General features: G+C 38.4%; 1 protein-coding gene and 1 pseudogene across 4 annotated transcripts in view; one reads left to right on the forward strand and one right to left on the reverse strand.

The window, feature by feature from the left end:
• Map4k5 (mitogen-activated protein kinase kinase kinase kinase 5) overlaps positions 1 to 18,709 on the forward strand; it is a 101,641-nt gene that overhangs the window by 72,176 nt on the left and 10,756 nt on the right. For all 4 annotated transcript variants that reach the window (XM_013012312.1, XM_013012310.1, XM_013012311.1 and 1 more), the window contains 6 exons: positions 564 to 566; positions 1,831 to 1,945; positions 2,316 to 2,374; positions 11,847 to 11,950; positions 12,910 to 13,087; positions 18,053 to 18,121. In XM_013012312.1, the coding sequence (XP_012867766.1) occupies positions 564 to 566; positions 1,831 to 1,945; positions 2,316 to 2,374; positions 11,847 to 11,950; positions 12,910 to 13,087; positions 18,053 to 18,121 (528 nt within the window). The remainder of the gene's footprint in view (positions 1 to 563; positions 567 to 1,830; positions 1,946 to 2,315; positions 2,375 to 11,846; positions 11,951 to 12,909; positions 13,088 to 18,052; positions 18,122 to 18,709) is intronic.
• On the reverse strand, positions 1,053 to 1,350 carry LOC105982650 (annotated as a pseudogene).

Consider the following 18,709-nt stretch of genomic DNA (forward strand, 5'->3'; position numbering starts at 1 on the left):
CCCCCCCCCCCAAGTTGTAAAGTTCGTTTTTCCTCTCGCATTTCTTGAAAGCAAATATCATGGGGCCTCTGGGAGTTCTTTTGCTATAAAGAATACTGACTTTCTGGAGTAATTAGTATATTGTACAGGATTGCTTTGTGAAATGTACAAATGATACTGCCTATGCAGCCTTGTTTGATTTCCTCTGGTTTGTACTATTGTTAAAAAAACATTGTATTATAGAACTATTCAGATATTTTAAATATAAACATGTACTGTTTCCATAATATAGATGTATGGAATATATTTAGATAATAGACACATTACTTGAAAAGTTTTGCGTTGACAAACCTACAGAAGTCTAGGTCAATTAGTAAATGTTGTAACCCAGTGAGCCGTAAATTGATGGCATGCACCAAGAACAGGGTAAGGACATAAAAATGGAAACCAGTCTCCAAAAAGTGTACACTTTAAACTTTCTCAACTGCTGCATATATGTGACCTGAGCTCTCCTTCTCCATCCCCTTCATTCTGCTCCCTAAAATATAAATTGAATTTCTAAAATATAACTGATTTTAAAGGAGAAGGTTCTCTTGTGGTTTTAGTTGGGGAATAATCTTTCAGCAAAAAAGTGTGGTTTTTGCAAACAAAAGTAGACTCTCTCTCTTCTAGGAGGGTGGGGGGCGACCCACAGCCTGGCACCATGGCCATGATGGCCTTTTAAGTCTTAGATCAGGGTAGAGTCACACCTTCCTGAGTTTCACCACCAAGTTTAGTAACAGGATTCTACATCCCTGCCCAGTACTCCCTGAGAAGTGCCTGATGATGCTGATATGCTTAACAGACACAAGAACAATCTTCATTATAATTGTATAAAGCCATAAATGTACATAATCTTTTTTTAAAAAGATTGTATTCACTTAACTACAAGCCAGTTTTACTTAAATCAAGACCATCCAAAAATATTCTGCCAGGCATTCATGATCTGAAATCTGATATTAGAAATCAGTTGAATTATGGTATACTTAAAAAGCCATGAGACATTTCTTTTGCAATAAATAAGGCAGTAGCTATTACTCATTTGTAGCTTTTTTGAAATAAGCTATCAAATCAAATCTGCCCTTTCTCCCTTCTTAATGCCAGCAAAGATCATTTTTGTTCCAAGGATGTACTTTTTGGGATTCTCCAAGTACTCCCATCAGTGATCCTCTCTATGTGATGCCTTTGTTCTTGTTGGAATCTGTGTAAGTGAATCCACATGCTTGACCTGTCTTCCCACCAAACAGACCATGGAGATTAAGCCCAGTCTAATGGTGTGGCACTGGCATACTAATGAACAAAAATCTTCTTGCCTTTCTCAACATCACCCATTTTGTATTCACTCTTTCATCGCTATCACAGAAGGATAACAGTTCCAAAGCCAGACACCCCGCTCTCTATAATTGATTTTTATGAACAGTATAATTTGGGATCCTTCCTCAGAAGACAATGCTCAGTGATAAATACATATACATGTTTGTATGTGTGTGTGTGTGTGCGTGTGTGTACCTACATATGTATACATTTACATATATTTACATGGTTCTTATGTTAATAGTTTGAAATAACTACAGTCTAATCAAATTTGATATGTTTTGAAAACAATTATCACTCAAGATTTTTTTACCTATTGCATTCAAAAACAGTATTAACAGTTTGGTGTGTTTTTTTTTCATGTTTTTCTGTTTTGCTTGGTCTCTGACTGTTACTGGACTCTTCATTTTAGAAGGTAATCATTAATTTTTTGACTTGAAAATTATATTCCTCTGCTGTAAATGATGCTAATAAAAATAACGTGTTTCTCTTTTACAGGAAAAACTTTTCAACTCTACTCTCATAATCTTATTGCTTTGTTTGAACAAGCCAAAAAGCCAGGCCTTGCTGCCCATATTCAAACTCATAGGTTTCCAGACCGCATATTGCCAAGGTACAAAATACCATTTGATTCTAATGAGAGTGAAGGGAATTAGTGTTTCTTTGTATATCAGTCAAATAAAAAAGCCCTTATTTTTCTTAATTTTCAAGGTATTTACACTAAATTACATGTTTCCAAATTTAATTATTCACAAAAAGTATTCATAAAAGTATATTCATAAAGTATTCATAAAAGTATTCATAAAAGTTTGATAATATAGATTATCAGGCCCTACCTCAATCCTGTAAAATCAGATAGTCTGAAATCAAGGTCCAACTAGTGTTTTTAGAACTCCTTTCTGTCCCAGTTCTGATACATCTGGTTCATAGATCACACTACAACCATTACAATACAGTACATTTGTATTGTCTCATGTTTTCAGAAAGTTCGCTTTAACAACAAAGATTCCTGATACGAAAGGCTGCCACAAATGTTGTATAGGTAAGTAAATGCTATTTCTCAAACTGGACAATTAGAATTTCTAACACTTTTTTCCTTTTTTTAAAAATAATTTTTATTGAGATTAAGTGATTACATAAATTTCACAGTATTGTGGGATAGTGATACTTAAAGTCACAAACATTTTAATCTTCACAAGGCAAATTGTCATTATCATGTTCTATAAAGTTTGTGAATTCTATGAGCTTTGACAATACAACTATTTCTTCCACATTGGGTGATATGTACATTTCTTTCCTTTTACTTAATGTAAGCTGTTCCCTCTTTCCCATTCATTCTCTCCCTCCCATCATTGCCCTTGAGTTACTTAATTTATTTTCATCAATGTCCAGTGCAGCTGAATGGATCCTTTTGCTGTATTTTTTCCCGATTCCCTCTGATTCTGTGCCCTCCTCCTAGCTTCCCTCAGATGTGCACAAATATATGGCACATATGAGGTCAAGAACATGGATTCATTTAGAAATGATAGGACAAATTAAGTAGATGTCCTTTGTTTCTTGAGTCCTATTTACTTTGTCATATCTCCTTGAATTTTGGAATTAACATTCACATATCAGGGAGACCATGTGCTATTTGTCTCTTTGTTCTTGGCTTGCCTCACTCAAAATAATTTTTTCTAGTTCCATTCATTTTCTTGTGAATGCCATTATTTTGTCCTTTCTAATGGCTGCATAATAGTCCATTGTATATAGGTACCCAGTTTTTGGATCCATTCATCTGTAGTGGGGCATATGGGTTGTTTCTATATCTTAGCTATTGTGAACAGTGCTGCAATAAACATGGAGGTGCATGTGTTCTTGTATCCTGATTCCTGTTGCTCAGGGTAGATACAAGTGGTATGGCTGGGTCAAAAGTGAGGTCTATATTTAGCTTTCTGAGATACCTCCAGACTGGTTTCCAAAGTGGTTGTATTAGTATACATTCCCACCAGCAATGCAATAGGATTCTTCTTTCTCTGTTTCCCCTCCAGTATTTGTCATGAGCTGAATTTAGAATGTGGGCCATTCTGACTGGGGTAAGGTGGTATCTCAAGGTTGTTTTTATTTGCATTTCCTTCACAGCCAGGGATGACGAACATTTCCTCGTGTTTCTTTGCCATTTTTATCTCTTCTGAGAAGTCTGTCTTTAGTTTTTTGCCCATTTAATGATTGGTTTGTTAGATTCGGAAGAGATTCATTTCTTGACTTCCCTGTATATAATGGGTATTAGGCCTTTGTCTAATATATTGCTGGTAAGTATTTTTTTCCCAATTGGTTGGCTATCTTTCTAGTCTGATAGCTATGTCTTTAGCTGTGCAGAAACTTTTAATTATAAGGTAATCCTACCTGTCGAGTCTCGCTTCAATTTGTGACCTTGGGACTCTGTTCAGGAAGTTTCTGCCTGTGCCTATAAGTTCATGTGTCTCTCCTACTCTGTCCTGTAGTAGTTTCAGAGATTCAGGTTTGATGTTAAGGTCTTTAATCCATTTTGAGTTGATGTTAGTGCATGGTGACAGGCTGGGGTCCACTTTTAGTTTTCTGCATGTGGCTACCCAGTTTTCCCAGTACCAATAGTTGAAGAGGCTATGTTTTTTCCACTGATGTCTTTGGCTCTTTATTTTTGTTGGTCATGGGGCCTGAACTCTGGACGTGGGCGCTGTCCCTCAGCTCTTCAGCTCAAGGCTAGTGCTCTATCACTTGAGCCACAGTACCATTCCAGCTTTTTCTGCTTATGTGGTGCTGAGAAATCAAACCCAGGACCTCATGCATACAAGGCAAGCCCTCTACCACTGCGTCACCTTTCCAGCCCTGTCTTTGGCTCTTTTGTCAAATATTAGCTGACTGTAAGTATGTGATTTTATTTTTGTATCTTCTAATCTGTTCCATTGGTCTTCGGGTCTGTTTTGGGGCCAAGACCAAGCTGTCTTTGTTATTATGGCTCGATATTAGAGCTTGAAATCTGGTTTTGTGATCCCTCCTGCATTGTTTCTTTTGCCTAGAATTGCTTTGACTATTCTAGGTCTTTTGTTGTTTCATATGAATTTTTGGATTGTTCCTCTATTTCAGTAAAGAGCGTCATTGGGACTTTGATGGAAATTGCATTGAATTTGTATATCACTTTTGGTGTATGACCATTTTCACAATATTGATTCTACCTATCCAAGAACACGGAAGATCTTTCCATTTCCTGATGTCCTCTTTGATTTCTTTCTTTAGGCTTTTATAGTTTTCATTAAATAAGTCCTTTACATCTTTGGTTAGGTTAATTCCTAGATTTTTTTTGAGGTTATTGTGAATGGGGTTGTTTCCCTGATTTCCCTTTCTGCTTGTACATTGTTGGTGTACAAAAAGGCAATTGATTTTTGTGAGTTAATTTTGTATCCTGCTACTTTGCTGAAGTGGTTTATAAGTTCTAGGAGTTTGGAAGTGGAGTTTTTAGGGGTTGTTAAGGTATAATATCATGTCATCTGCAAATAGTAATAGTTTAATTTCTTCCTTCTCTCTGTGGATCCCTGTAATGTCCTTTTCTTGCCTTACTGCTCTGACTAAGGGTTACAGAGAAGCGTGGGTATCCTTGCCTTGTTCCTGATTTTAGGAGAATTGGTTGTAGTTTTTCCCCATTCAGTATATATTGGCTATTGGTCTGTCGTATATGGCTTTTATAGTTTTAAGGAATGTTCCTTCTATCCCTGTTTTCTCCAGAGCTTTTAACACGAATGGGTGTTGTATTTTATCAAAAGCCTTTTCTGCATCAATGGAGGTAATCATGTGGTTCTTGACCTTGGGTCTGTTGATGTGTTGGATTATATTAATTGATTTACGTATGTTAAACTATCCCTGCATCTCTGGGATGAGCCTACTTGATCATAATTATATGTTTTTTTTGTATGCTTCTGGATTCCATTGGCTAAAATTTTATTGAGGACCCTTACATCTGTATTCATCAAAGAGATTGGTCTGTAGTTCTCATTTTTTGTTGGATCTTTGCCTGGTTTGGGGATGAATGTGATCTTGGCTTCATAGAATGAGTTTGGGATTTCTTCCTCTGTTTCTCTTTCATTGAAATGCTTGAGGAATATGGATGTTACTTCCTCCCTAAAGGTCTTCTAGAATTCCGTAGTGAGTCCATCTGGCCCTGTGCTTTTCCTGATTGGAAGACTTCTGATTACTTTCCTCGATCTCTTTGTAAGTTATTGGCTTATTTAATTGATTTATTTCTTCGTGGTTCAAGTTGGGCAATTTGTAGTTCTCTAAAACTTCATCCATTTCTGCTAGGATTTTCTTCCTTAGTGAGTATAGATTCTGGAAATGGATTCTTATGATTGTTTGGGTTTCTTGGATGTTTGTTGTAATTTTTCCTGTGGCATCCCTGATCTTAATGATTTGGGTCACCTCTTCTTTTTTTAGTTAATATTACCAGAGGTCCATCAATTTTATTTTTTTCAAAAAAACAGCTTTTTGGTTTAATAATGTTATTTATAGTTTTATTAGTCTATCTCATTAATTTCAGCTCTTATTTTGGTTATTTCCCTCCATCTAGTAACATTGGGTTCAATTTTTTTCTTGCTTTTCTAGCAGTTTTAGTTGCATCATGAGATTATTTACTCAGTCTGTCTCTATTTTCTTGATGTGTGCACTGAGAGGAATACATTTGCCCCTCAGGACAGCTTTTGCCATGTCCCACAGGTTTCTTAGTAATATATATTCATTTTCATTGAATTTTAGGAACTTTTTAATTTCTTGATTAATTTCTTCTGTGACCCAGGTGTTGCTCAGAAGTGTGATGTTCAGTTTCCATGTATTTGAGTAATTTCTACAGAATGCTTTGTTATTGAGAACTAGCTTGATTCTATATGGTCGGATAGAACACAAGGGATTATGTTGATCATCTTGTATTTGCTTATATTTTTTGTGTGAGCTGTTATATGATCTATTTGGGGGGAAGTTATATGGGCTGCTGAGAAGAATATTCTGGCTGGGTTGTTGTTGTGTGGAAACCTCTGAAGATGACTATTAAGTCCATTTGAGAGATGATATCATTTAATTCACAGATTTCTTTGCTAATCTTCTGGTTGGTAGACCTGTCCTTTGGTCAGAGCTGAGTATTAAAGTCTCCTAGCGTTATATTTGGATCTGTTTTTTTCTGTAAGTCTGAGAGTATTTGCTCAGTGTGTTTGGGTGCTCCAATGTTTGGAGAGTATAAATTGATAATGGTGATATCCTCTTCATGGATTGTTCCCTGTATTAATATGTAGTGTCCTTCTTTGTCTTTTTGTATTGATTTTAATGAAAAGTGTATTTTGTCGCATATCAGAATGGCAACTCCTGCCTTCTTGCTGGGAGCATTTGCATGGTAGATCTTCCTCCATCCCTTCACTCGGAGTTTGTTTTCATCTTTGGCTGTGAGATGGATCTCTTGAAGACATCAAAGGGATGGACCTTTTTTTCTGGTCCAATCTGCAGTTCTTTTTCTTTTGATGGGTGAATTGAGTCCATAAATATTTATGGTTATGCATATGCTGTCATTTTCCTGCTTCCTATGTTTTTCTTCTTTCCTTTCCTACTGTGCTTACTAAGTTAGTCTAATGATACTGTCTGATGTGGATCCCTGATCTTGTTTTCTTCAGATTGTATTCCCCCGCTTAATATTCTTTGTAGTGCTGGCTTATTGTTTATGAATTCACTTATTTACTATCAAAAATTTTAGTTTCCCTGTCGAATGCAAATGCTAGCTTTGATGGATATAGCAGTCTGGGTTGGCAGTTATTGGTTCTCAGGGCCTGGATGGTACTTTTTCAGGCTTTCCTTGCATTCAGAATCTGTGTGGAGAGATCTTCAGTGATACTGACTTTTTTCCCATTATAGTGTAGCTCCTTCTTTGCTTTTGCCACATGCAAGATTATTTCTTTGTTACACAGATCTAGTGTTTTTACTATGATGTGCCTAGAATTGTTCCTCCTGAGATCCTGTTTGCTAGGTGTTCTGTGTGCTTCTGTTACATAGGTGAGATTTTTCTCTTTTAAGATTGGGGAAATTTTCAGTGATAATCTTATTGAATAAGTGTTGCATCCCTCTATTCTGCTATTTCTCACCTTTGTTGACCCCAGTTATACAAAGGTTAAATTTCTTGGCATTGTCTACTTGTTCTTGGACTTCCCTTTGGCATATTTTGAGTGTTTTTTCCATATCTGTGACTTTTTTTTCCAGTTGCTGCATTTTGTCTTCAGTACTTGATATTCTATTTTCCATTTCATTCACTCTTAACTATGGATTCCATTGTGATTTGCATGGAGAAAACTGAACCATTTGTGATTTCTTTTGTTGTTGGTGGTGGTCATGGGACTTGAACTCTGGGCCTGGGCATTGTCCCTCAGCTCTTCGGCTTAAAGCAAGCACTCTGCCACGTGAGCTACAGCACCACTTCTGGTTTTCTGGTTGTTAACTGGAGATAAGATTCTCACAGGCTTTCCTGCCTGGCTGGCTTTGAACTGTGATCCTCAGATCTCAGCCTCCTGAGCAGCTAGGATTACAGGCAGGAGCCACCAGTCCCCAGCTTTATTTATGACTTGTATGTCAGTTCTCAAAGTGGTAAGTTCATCTTAACGAGGTGTGTACTGCATGTATTCTTGAGTGCATCTCTTTTTTTGAAATCCTGGCTCTCGATATTTCATCCCCTTGTTCTTTAAGTTTCTGATCCATTTCTCACTTTAATTCATGTGTCATTGCCTGTATGAACTCCTGGATGTAGCCTTTGTCTTCCATTTCTTTTTCACTTTCACTGGAGTTCTTTCCTGGGTGGCTGCTGGCCTTTGGAGATGGTTTGCTTTCTTGGCTGTTGATGAATCTTGTTATTTTTCACTATGATTTTCCTCATAGGGATTCAGGGATTATTGGAGTCAAATCCTGAACTCTTCACTGGTTTGGTCAATAGGTAGCTGCCTTTGCTTGGTATTTGGTGGTTCCTGGGTCAGTTGTTGAAGCTTGCTCTTTGTCCTGGGATGGCTGAGAGGGACTTTACCGGTCTCTGTTCTGTTGGGAGGAGGGCCAACCTCCAGCTGCTAGTCTGACCCAGGTAGAGCTCACACTTGATAGATTCTGGTGGGCAGACACACTCCACCCTCTGCTGAGGCATGCACTCAGTTCCTGACTTCAGTCAGGGACAGGTGGTTTAGACAGCTCGGGCTCCTGCCTGGGGCACATACATGCAGCTCATTCAGCCGCCTGCTGGAGCTCACACACAATTTCCAACTTCAGCCAGGGACTGGCAGCCTAAGCTGCCTGATTCCTTCCTGGTGCACACAGGTGTAGTTTGTTTCACAGGCGGTTGTAGCCCGCAAGCACAGTTCCCAACTTTAGCCTGGGACTGGCAGCGCAGGCCGCTTGGACTCCCTCCCAGGGGCACCCAGGTAGAGCTCCTTCCACAGCCAGTTGTTGTAGCCTGCTCACAGTTTCTGACTTCAGCCAGGGACCCATAGCCTAGGTTGCTTGAGCCCTCTCCCAAGGGCGCTCTGAGCCAAACATAGTGGGCTGGGTGTACTCCACCAGCTGCTGGAACCTATGTGCAGTTCACAACTTCAGCCAGGTACTCTGGGTTTGTTGTTCGAGCTCCTGCCTAAGGCACACAGGTGGGGCTCCTGCCACTGAACCCACACGCGGTTCTTGACTTCAGAATGGGACTCAGGGACCTGAACTTCATCTGCCTTCTGGGGCACACTCTTAGGGCTCTTTCTGCCACTGGCTTCTGGAGCCTGCAAGCAGTTCCCAACTTCGGTCAAGGACCAGCCATGTAGGTTGTTGGATCTCTGGTCCAGGGATATTCTTGGTCAAGCCTGGCAGCTGGGTTGTACTCCACTCAGCTGGGGTGCTTTCACAATTCCTAGTTTCTGTGGGACCAGTAGCCCACACAGGAGGAGGAGGAGTCCAGGTCAAACCCTGGGAGGTACCACCAGTGCTGCTCTCCCACGGTAAGGGGGGTGAGGGGAGTGTCCCCCGTGGAGTACTCTTTAGGGCTGTCCTGCGCGCTGTGGCAGATCCCTGTATCTGTGTGCTGTAGACCACTGGTCACTACTGCATTCTTTTGGCAAAGATTATGGGATGAGCAGGGTGGTGGTGGGAGCTCCGGGTCTGGGTTACACAATACCTTATTTCGTCTCTGTTTTCACTGTCGGGGTCGGGCGCCATGGGAGTTTTCTCACTGGAGTTTTTTTGACCACTGTGGCTCTGAGGTTCCAGGCAGCCACAGCAAGAGGTCAGGGAAGGGTCTTCACATTTTTCCATCTTTGTGCAGGTTTTGAGGGTTTTTTTCTATATTTTTTCAGTTCCTGTATTTCTCTATTTATTCGTCTTTTTGCTGTTGTCAATCTCTTAGGGGAACTGAGCTTTGGAACTTGAACTCTCTTATTTAGTTGGAGAGAGCTATGGTGTTTCCCTATTGTTTCATCGCCATCTTGGATTGTTTGCTACACACTTTTTAAGTTATTTGAAGAGTCTTATAGAATAAATAGGAAGAAAGGACACTTTTTAAATAGGTTAGAGGCCACTGAAGGACAACAATGTGTAGGGACAGAAATAGTTAACAGGCTTAAGGTTTTCTCAGAGTCTAGTGTTCCTATAGTTTTTAACCATAATTCTTGAAGCCATATTTCTGATAGTATCCCAGTATTCCTTTGTTTAACCCTAACACTTGCAAGTTAGTGCTAGCCCATTGTGACTGCTATTATAGGAGTTTATTCAACTATGAATTAGGACAGTCCATATAAAACCATTCTCACCTCGACAATCAATTATAAATTAGGGTAGGACCCCCAAAATTACCTTCAAATTCAAAAATTACTAGAAGAACTCACAAAACTTACTGAATGCAGTTATGTTCATGATTACTACTAGAAAACATATGAGTTAAAATTGGTCAAGGGAAGAAGAGCGTAGGAAAAAGAACATAATATTGAACATGGAGCTTGTGTTGTCCGCTAATTAAACCCCTCCATTTGCAGTATTGTAAGTGGCATTACACACAAGCATTGCCAGTAGGGAAGATGATTTGAGGCCTAGTGTCGAGAGTTTTTACTGGGGCTCCATCATGAAGGTGTGATTGATTATATACAACTAATCTCGGTATACAACCTGGGACAACTAATGCAGATGACCCAAAGCCCCACCCAAAGTCACATTGATGGTTTCTCTGGCATGACTAGCCCTCCATAAAACTATCTGATATTCCCAGCCTTACCCATACAAAGATGTTACCATCAAACATAGCTTTCCAGAGGCTTAGAGATTGTTTCTCAGGGGACAAATGATAGAGGACAAACCTTCTGAAGAAGGTTAAAGTCTTTACTACCTAATTTTCTTATTTCACTAACCATTATTGACACTAATTATGTCAAGAAAGTTACAGAATCTAGAACAAGATATGGGTCCATGTCTTCAATTCTTGAGTTCTAAATGTTTTTGTGAATTTACACATTGATAATCATACTCCATAAATGTTCAAAAGTATCGTCAAATACTCTCTAGAACAAAATATAAGTGTGGGATAGTCATATGTCACTCAACAATGGAAATACATTCTGAGAAATATATCTTTAGGCAATTTCATATGGTCCTTACACAGACTAAGAGTTACAATGTCACAAGCAGTCTTATGGGACTTTTGTAGTTTATGCCGGCCATCATTCACTGAGTGTTATTTAGCATATACTTTGAAACACTGTGAGCACTTTCCTAAAGAGAATCATGTATATGTGTATGATCAGATTCCTAAGATATATGACTTGAAAAGATCTATCAGCTTACAATCTTTAGAAACTTCTATATAATACCATAGAATTAGTGCTTTCATCATCAATGCATGTTAGTGATAAGGGAGACAAATTATATAGAAGGAGCTAACTAATTTGTAATTTTGTGGATTTGAATCAAGGAAGCTTAAGAAGAATTAATGCATACTTACACAGTGAGTTATTTTATCATGCCTGAAGTAGGTAATTGAAGACTTCTATGCCAAAATTAAATCATGTATTTCTATTATCCTTAGACCTTCTTGTCAGAATTTATTCTTTTAGTTTCCTTAAGAGCAAAACTTTTAGTGCCAAAAGTGTCTGTTTAAATTCTTTGCATATTAAGATTATTTAGAAGTAAATTATATAATTGATATAAGAAAGTAAAATGATAAAACCAAAAGAAATAAACATCATCGTTCTCTGGTTTCTTCCCCTTTTTTTCATCCTAGTTCACCAAGATAGTGATTTTTCTTTGTCAACCAAATAATACTTCATAATTTCTTCTTCCATCTGTATTTTGATATTGATAGCAAACCACAGTCAATTTGTTTTTCCTCATTTATTTTAGCACAGACTTTTTTAGAAAAAGCTAATTTAGCATTGAAATGATGATAACTCAGTTGTTGCTGCTGACTAAACTGTTTTCATGTAAAGGTATTCAGCATGTGCTTTCATTTTTGTCTTTTTTTCCAGTCAGAAACCCTTACACAGGTCACAAATACCTCTGTGGAGCTTTACAGTCTGGAATTGTTCTACTGCAATGGTATGAGCCAATGCAGAAATTCATGTTGATAAAGGTATGCATTACGTGTTGAAATTTTTCTTCTTTAGAAAACATTAGTATGTATCTGAAGTAACTTCTTTGTGTGTGCCAATAAATCATGGGGCTTAAACTCAGGGCCTGCATGCGGTCCCTGAGCTTTTCTCACTCAAGGCTAGTGCTCTACCACTTGGCCACAGCCCACTTTTGGCTTTTTTGGTAGTTTATTAGAGATAGGAGTCTCATGAACTTTCCTGTCCAGGCTGGCTTCAAACCACAGCCCTTAGATCTCAGCCTCCTGAATAGCTAGGATTATAAGTATGAGCCACCAGGACCTAACTTTGAAGTAAACATTTAAAACCCCACTTCTGCTACTTAGGGTAGGCACACTTCTATTAGTAATAGCTATATATTTTGTTTAGGGGGTTTTATGTTCTTGATAATATTCCATCTTTATATTGTTCTTGCTTAGTATATTAGAACCATCACATCCATAATATTCATCTATCTGGGTCTATAAAACTCATTGTATGGAACTTTTGTCCTTAGCATGACAAAGACCTGGAGTGAGGTCTTTACAGAAATGGATAAATCGGGGGCTGGGAATGTGGCTTAGTGGTAGAGTGCTTACCTAGCATGCGTGAAGCTCTGGGTTCAGTACCACATAAACAGAAAAGGCCAGAAATGGATAAGTCAGTTGGCTTTTTTTTTGGGGGGGGGGTTCTGGTCATGGGGCCTGAACTCTGGGCCTGGGCGCTGTCCCTCAGCTCTTCAGCTCAAGACTAGCACTCTACCACTTGAGCCATAGTGCCACTTTGGCTTTTTTCTTTTTGCTTATGTGGTGCTGAGGAATCGAACCCAGGGCCTCATGCATGCAAGGCAAGCGCTCCACCACTGAGCCACCTTCCCAGCCCCAGTCAGTTTGCTTTATTCAGAAGTGTGAATGGGAAAATTTTTCCTAAATTATATTCTGTTGTGTTTTTTTTTTTTTTGCAGCACTTTGATTTTCCTTTACCAAGTCCTTTGAACGTTTTTGAAATGTTGGTGATACCAGAACAGGAATACCCCATGGTCTGTGTAGCTATTAGTAAAGGAACTGAAGTGAATCAAGTAGTTCAGTTTGAGACAATCAATTTGAATTCTGCATCTTCATGGTTTACAGAAATTGGTGCAGGTAAGTGTTTTTTACTTTAAGTTAGAATGCTGATGCTTTTGCATTTAAAAGAAGCATATTCAAATGGTGTGGACTCTTAATACTCAGAACATAGTTTCCCTATAAGTTCATAGTTTATGATACTTTTGTCAGAGGAACTTTGATACAAATTATTTTACCAAGGAAAACTTAAATTCCTGGCATTTAAAATGGTTACTTGTGTGCCGGGAGCCAGTGACTCATACCTGTAATCCTAGCTACTCAGGAGGCTGACATCTGAGGACCTCAATTCAGAGCCAGGCCAAGCAGAAAAGTCCCTGTGAGATTCTTTATCTCCAATTAGCCACTTAAAACCCAGAAGTAAAGCTGTGGCTCAAAGTGGTAGACGCCTAGCCTTGAGCAAAAGAGCTCAGAAACAGCACCCAGGCCTTGAGTTCTAGCCCTACAACCAACAAAATGAACAAATAAAAGTGTTAGTTGTTTGTGTTTGTACTTACTAATAAATAATGTTTTCTAAGATAGTCAACTTTTTACCAGCTTCTTAAGCATATAAATTTATCTTATTTACCTTTTTAACTATCCTATTTTATCCCTTCTCTCTTTCCCCTTCACCTGTTAAAATCATGGAGTATGCTCTTCAGATTTGAGAAGTTTCTGAGATATAAGCCTTCAAGCTTTTCCATTTAAATATTTATTTTACTTTCTACAAATAGCTACAAATAGTCTAGGGGTTTATTAATCCAAGGCTCCAAAAAGATTGGAAAGTTTTTCTCAAATTTTAAATTTGGAAATATCAGTCAAGAATTTTTTTTTCTTTTTTTGGGAGTCAACCCACCTAGGGCCTGGGTGCTTTCCCTGAGCCTTTTTGCCCAAGACAGATACCATTTAAGCCACATCTTCATTGCTGAATTTTTGGTGGTTAATTGGAGATAACCTGCCCCAACTGGTTTTAAACCACCATCTTCCGATCAACCTCCTGAGTAGTAAGGATTATAGGTGTGGCCCACTGGTACTGGCTAAGAGTGTTTTGGTGTGTGTGTGTGTGTGTGTGTACGCTTGCGAGTGTGTGCCATTCTAAGGCTTGGGTGCTGAGTTTTTTTTTGTTCAAGGGTAGCACTCACTTGACCCACAGCTTTACTTCTGGCTTTTTGGTAGTTAATTGAAGATAAGAGTCTTACAGCCTTTCCTGCTCAGGCTGTCTTTAAACCACAATCCTGGAATCTCAGTTTCCTGTGTAGCTAGGATTACAGATGTGAACTACTAGTGCCCAGCTGTAAGGACATTTTTTAATGAAAAAAAATCCCAACTTCACTAGTCATCAAGTGCAAATCAATACTATAATGAAATAGCACCCCAGTTAGAATAGCTATTATCAGAAAAACTAAAAAACACAAAAATTCTGTGAAGGGAACAGAGAAAGGGGAGCTCTTATACACGATTGATTGTAATATAAATTAGTATAGCCAATGTAAGTTAATATGGGCATTATAGAAAATGCTATGGAGATTTTTCAAAAAAACTACAGCAAGCCAGGTGCTGATGGCTCACACCTGTAATCCTAGCTACTCAGGAGGCTGGGATCTGAGGATTACTGTTCAAAGCCAGCCTGGGCAGGAAAGTCTGTAAGGACTCATGTCCAATTCACCACCAGAAAACCAGAAGTGGCACTGTGGCTCAAGTGATAGAGTTGCCTTGAGCTGAAGAGCTCAGGGACAGCGCCCAGGCCTAGAGTTCAAGACTCACGACCAACCAACCAAAAAACAAACAAACAAACAAAAAAACTACAGCAAGAACTACTATGTGATCCAGCAATTTCACTGTTTGATATAAATCCAAAGTACATGATATCTGTACTTATATATTTATTGTAGCATTACCTGTAGTAGTCAAATTTAGAATCAAACTAATTATACATCAATGGATGAACAAGTAAAGAAAATGTGGTATATATACAGAGCTATATTTTGAGACTGTAAAGAAAAAGAAAAAAAATTTTAAAAAGAAATGAGCAACATTGGGCTGGGAAGGTGGCTCAGTGGTAGAGTGCTTGCCTTGCGTGCATGAAGCCCTGGGTTCAATTCCTGAGCACCACATAAACAGAAAAAGCCAGAAGTGGCACTGTGGCTCGAGTGGTAGAGCACTAGCCTTGAGCTGAAGAGCCTGAGGGACAGTGCCCAGGCCCAGAGTTCAGGCCCAACAACTGACAAAAAAAAAAGAAAGAAAGAAATGAACAACATGGATGAAACTAGAGGCCTTTATATTAAGTGAAATAATTCAGGCATAAAAAGACTTAGGCCACATGTTTCACTTACTTGTAGAAGGATTGTCATATAATGTGGCAAAGAAGTTTGTTGCAAGTGTTTTAAGTTTGATGCTTCTTATTGAACAGCTTAGCTTTTCATCACTTGCAGGCTAAATAACATATTTTTATGTATCGCAGATATTAAAGCTAATACAAAATCCATATTAATGTCACTTTCCAAGTAAGAATCAGTGAAGTCCTAATTTCACAGCAGGATCTTTGGGTGCAATCATTTGTTATGGTTTCCTATTTAGGGGGTTATAAACACTACCACTGTGGCTAATTCCAGACTACCAGCCTGATTTCATGTGCTAAAAGTGTCTCAACCCAGTACAAGTCCAGTGTGCACAGTTCCAGTGTGCACTGGACTATGATGACTCTATTACCGCCACCTGCCTAAGCTCACCATTCTCTTTATTCTTTAATGGCTTTGTTGAGTTGGATGCTTGTCCTTCTACTATTGCTGAAAGATATGTAAAATTACATTGCTTTATTAGCATGAGAATAAACAGTCAAGTGAAAAATCTCTCCATGTTATAGAGTTACTACTCAAAAAGAGCTACAGATCAATTTATTTTAGAACAAACCAAAAATGAAAGCCAAGATAATTTTTAATTAAGAGCCCCAACTCTCTTATAAGGAGGGGTTTGGTTACTATAAAGTAGGTGGTCATTATCTAGTATACATTTGTAACCACCTTCTTCTGTGTGATATATGAGGAGGTTATATTCCTCAGAGTTAGACATTTATTGAGTCTCATCTGCGTTGGGGGTCGGGGGTTCATGTTAGTGTTTAGTTGTTGTCTGTTTAATACTTAAGGTGTCCTATTTTAACCACTTTTAACATAGTCTAGACTAACATTAAAATAGGCCAAAAATGATTTCCTATGGAGAGGCGGGACTCTGACTGTCTGACTCAAATCACCCTCACGCAGAAGTGAAGCAGCAGTTCCAGCCAGCCTTTTATCTTTACTAGCAGCTTCATTTTCACAAGTGACTGCTGATGCAGATTCCAACCATGTTCACCATTGAAACAAGAAGCTGTGCCTTCTAGTGATAAATCTATTATATTAAAATGAGCTCCTGTTGAGAAATTCCTATTCTGATACCCTTTTAAGACTTAATTCTGATTCATTATTGCATCTAGTTAGTTCTTACCAATATTTGTTGAATGAATGTATGAACATAAACTAGCTAAGAAAAAATACTTATTATTGTCAAACAGTATAATAGATGTTCTTCATTATATATTGTTTTTTGATAGTCTAAACACCCAAAATATTATACAAACTTCCATTTATACTGAATGTATAATTTTCAGGAGAAAAGATTTTTATACTTCCCAGAATTATCATTAAGGATATAAGAAATCAGATTCTGCTGAAACATTTAGGCAATCTTAATGCTTAAAATTGTTTTACTGAAAATGCTTTACAAAGTGTTATCTCTGTTAGCTGATGTTAAGACACAGCCTTTGAATATCAACAAAGCAAAGAGTTGTGGTCTGCAAAGATATTCATTATGCTATTTAGTGTCCTCTTTTTTTTTTGCCATTCAACAAAGCAGTTTAACTCACTTGTACCTTTCCATCAATAAATGGGAAATTTCTTTTGCTCATAGTTCTATTTTGAATCACTGGCTTCTTTTTAGTTCATAGATGCTAGACTCACCTAGCTGATCTGAATTGAAAAATGTAGAATAATATCTAATGTGTCATGTCTTGCTGTCATCTCTGTATTTACCCTTTGCTTCACTTCATATCTTTTTTTATAATTCAAACCTTCTTAGAACTAAGGTATTAATTATGAGCTGGGTGCAGTGGCTCAAGCCTGTAATACTAACTACTTGAGAAGCAAGATTTAGAGATCATAGTTCAAGGCCAGCCTGGGCATGGTGGGACATGCCTATCATCTCAGCTATGGAGGAATCACAGTGGCTGGGCACAGTGGCCTTTACCTGTCGTCCCCATGACATAGGGAAGTAAAAGTAGGATGCTTAAAGGCTCACCCAGGTGAGACCCTGCCTCAAAAATGACCAATACAAAAAGGGGCCGGAACCAGGTGCTAGTGGACCATGCCTATAATCTTAGCTACTCAGGAGGCTGAGATCTAAGGATCTTGATTCAGAGCCAGACCAGGCAGGAAAATCCATGAGACTCTTACCTCCAATTAACCACCAAAAAGCTGGAAGTGGCTCTGTGGCTAAAGTGGTAGAGCACTATTCTTGACCATAAAAGTTCTGGGCCAGTGTGCAGACCTTGAGTTCAAGCCCCAGGACTGACACAAACAAGGGAGATGCCTTGGTAGAGTACCTGCCTAGCTAGCAGAAGGCCCTGAGTTTGATCTCTAGTACTTAAAAAAAAAAAGGGTAATTCTGAAGGTTTTGTTGTTGTTTCATCTCCCCCATCCCCTATCTGTTTGTGCTGGTAATGGGACTTGATCTCAAAGACTGGTGCTGTTGTTTGGCTTTTTTGCTCAAGGTTGGTATTCTACCTCTTGAGGCACACCTCCGCTTTCTAATTAATGAATTTTATAGCTCAGTTATCTGTATTAAGACTTAAATTTATTTCCCCCTTTTTTTTAAGTAACAGGATGAAAGTTAATTTATGTTACATTCAAAGACTGTGATCTACGTTTTAGTTTGTTAAAACATTGTATAAAACTATACCTTTCTTTTCCCTTTTAGGTAGCCAACAATTAGATTCTATTCATGTAACACAGTTGGAGAGAGATACTGTTTTAGTGTGTTTAGACAGTAAGTATTATTTTACAGGTTTTTTTTTAATACTAATACTTGTTGATAAAATCTTTAATGGCTTCTATTTTTCCAAGTGGCCTGGTTTTATTGGAAAAAAAATTAAATATGCTGGGCACCAGTAGCTCATACCTATAATCCTAGCTGAGAAATGAGGATCGCGGTTAAAAGCCAGCCCAGGCAGGAAAGTTCATGAAACTCTTTATCTCCAATAAACCACCCGAAAACCAGAAGTGGCACTGTGGCCCAAGTGGTAGAGCACTAGCCTTGAGCTGAATAGCTGAGGGACAGCGCTCAGGCTCAGAGTTGAAACCCCACAACTGACCAAAAAAAAAAAAAAACCTTGGGGTAAAATTTGTAGAAATGATTCTGTGTGTCATAGCTCACTTTAACTATAAAAATAAATGACTTTGAGTCATTTGATGCAGGGAAAGGTGTTTTGGTAGAAATGTGTTATACTGTGAACAGTTGAGAGACATAAAAATCTTTAGATCTGGCACAGGAAGCATTCTGCTTCTTAAAATTCAACAAATTTTTTTATGTAATGAATCCTACAAGACAAAATTCATCATCATTGATCTGAAGGGA

Source organism: Dipodomys ordii, unplaced genomic scaffold (genome assembly GCF_000151885.1).
Source record: "Dipodomys ordii isolate 6190 unplaced genomic scaffold, Dord_2.0 Scaffold16, whole genome shotgun sequence".
NCBI classification, from domain to species: domain Eukaryota; kingdom Metazoa; phylum Chordata; class Mammalia; order Rodentia; family Heteromyidae; genus Dipodomys; species Dipodomys ordii.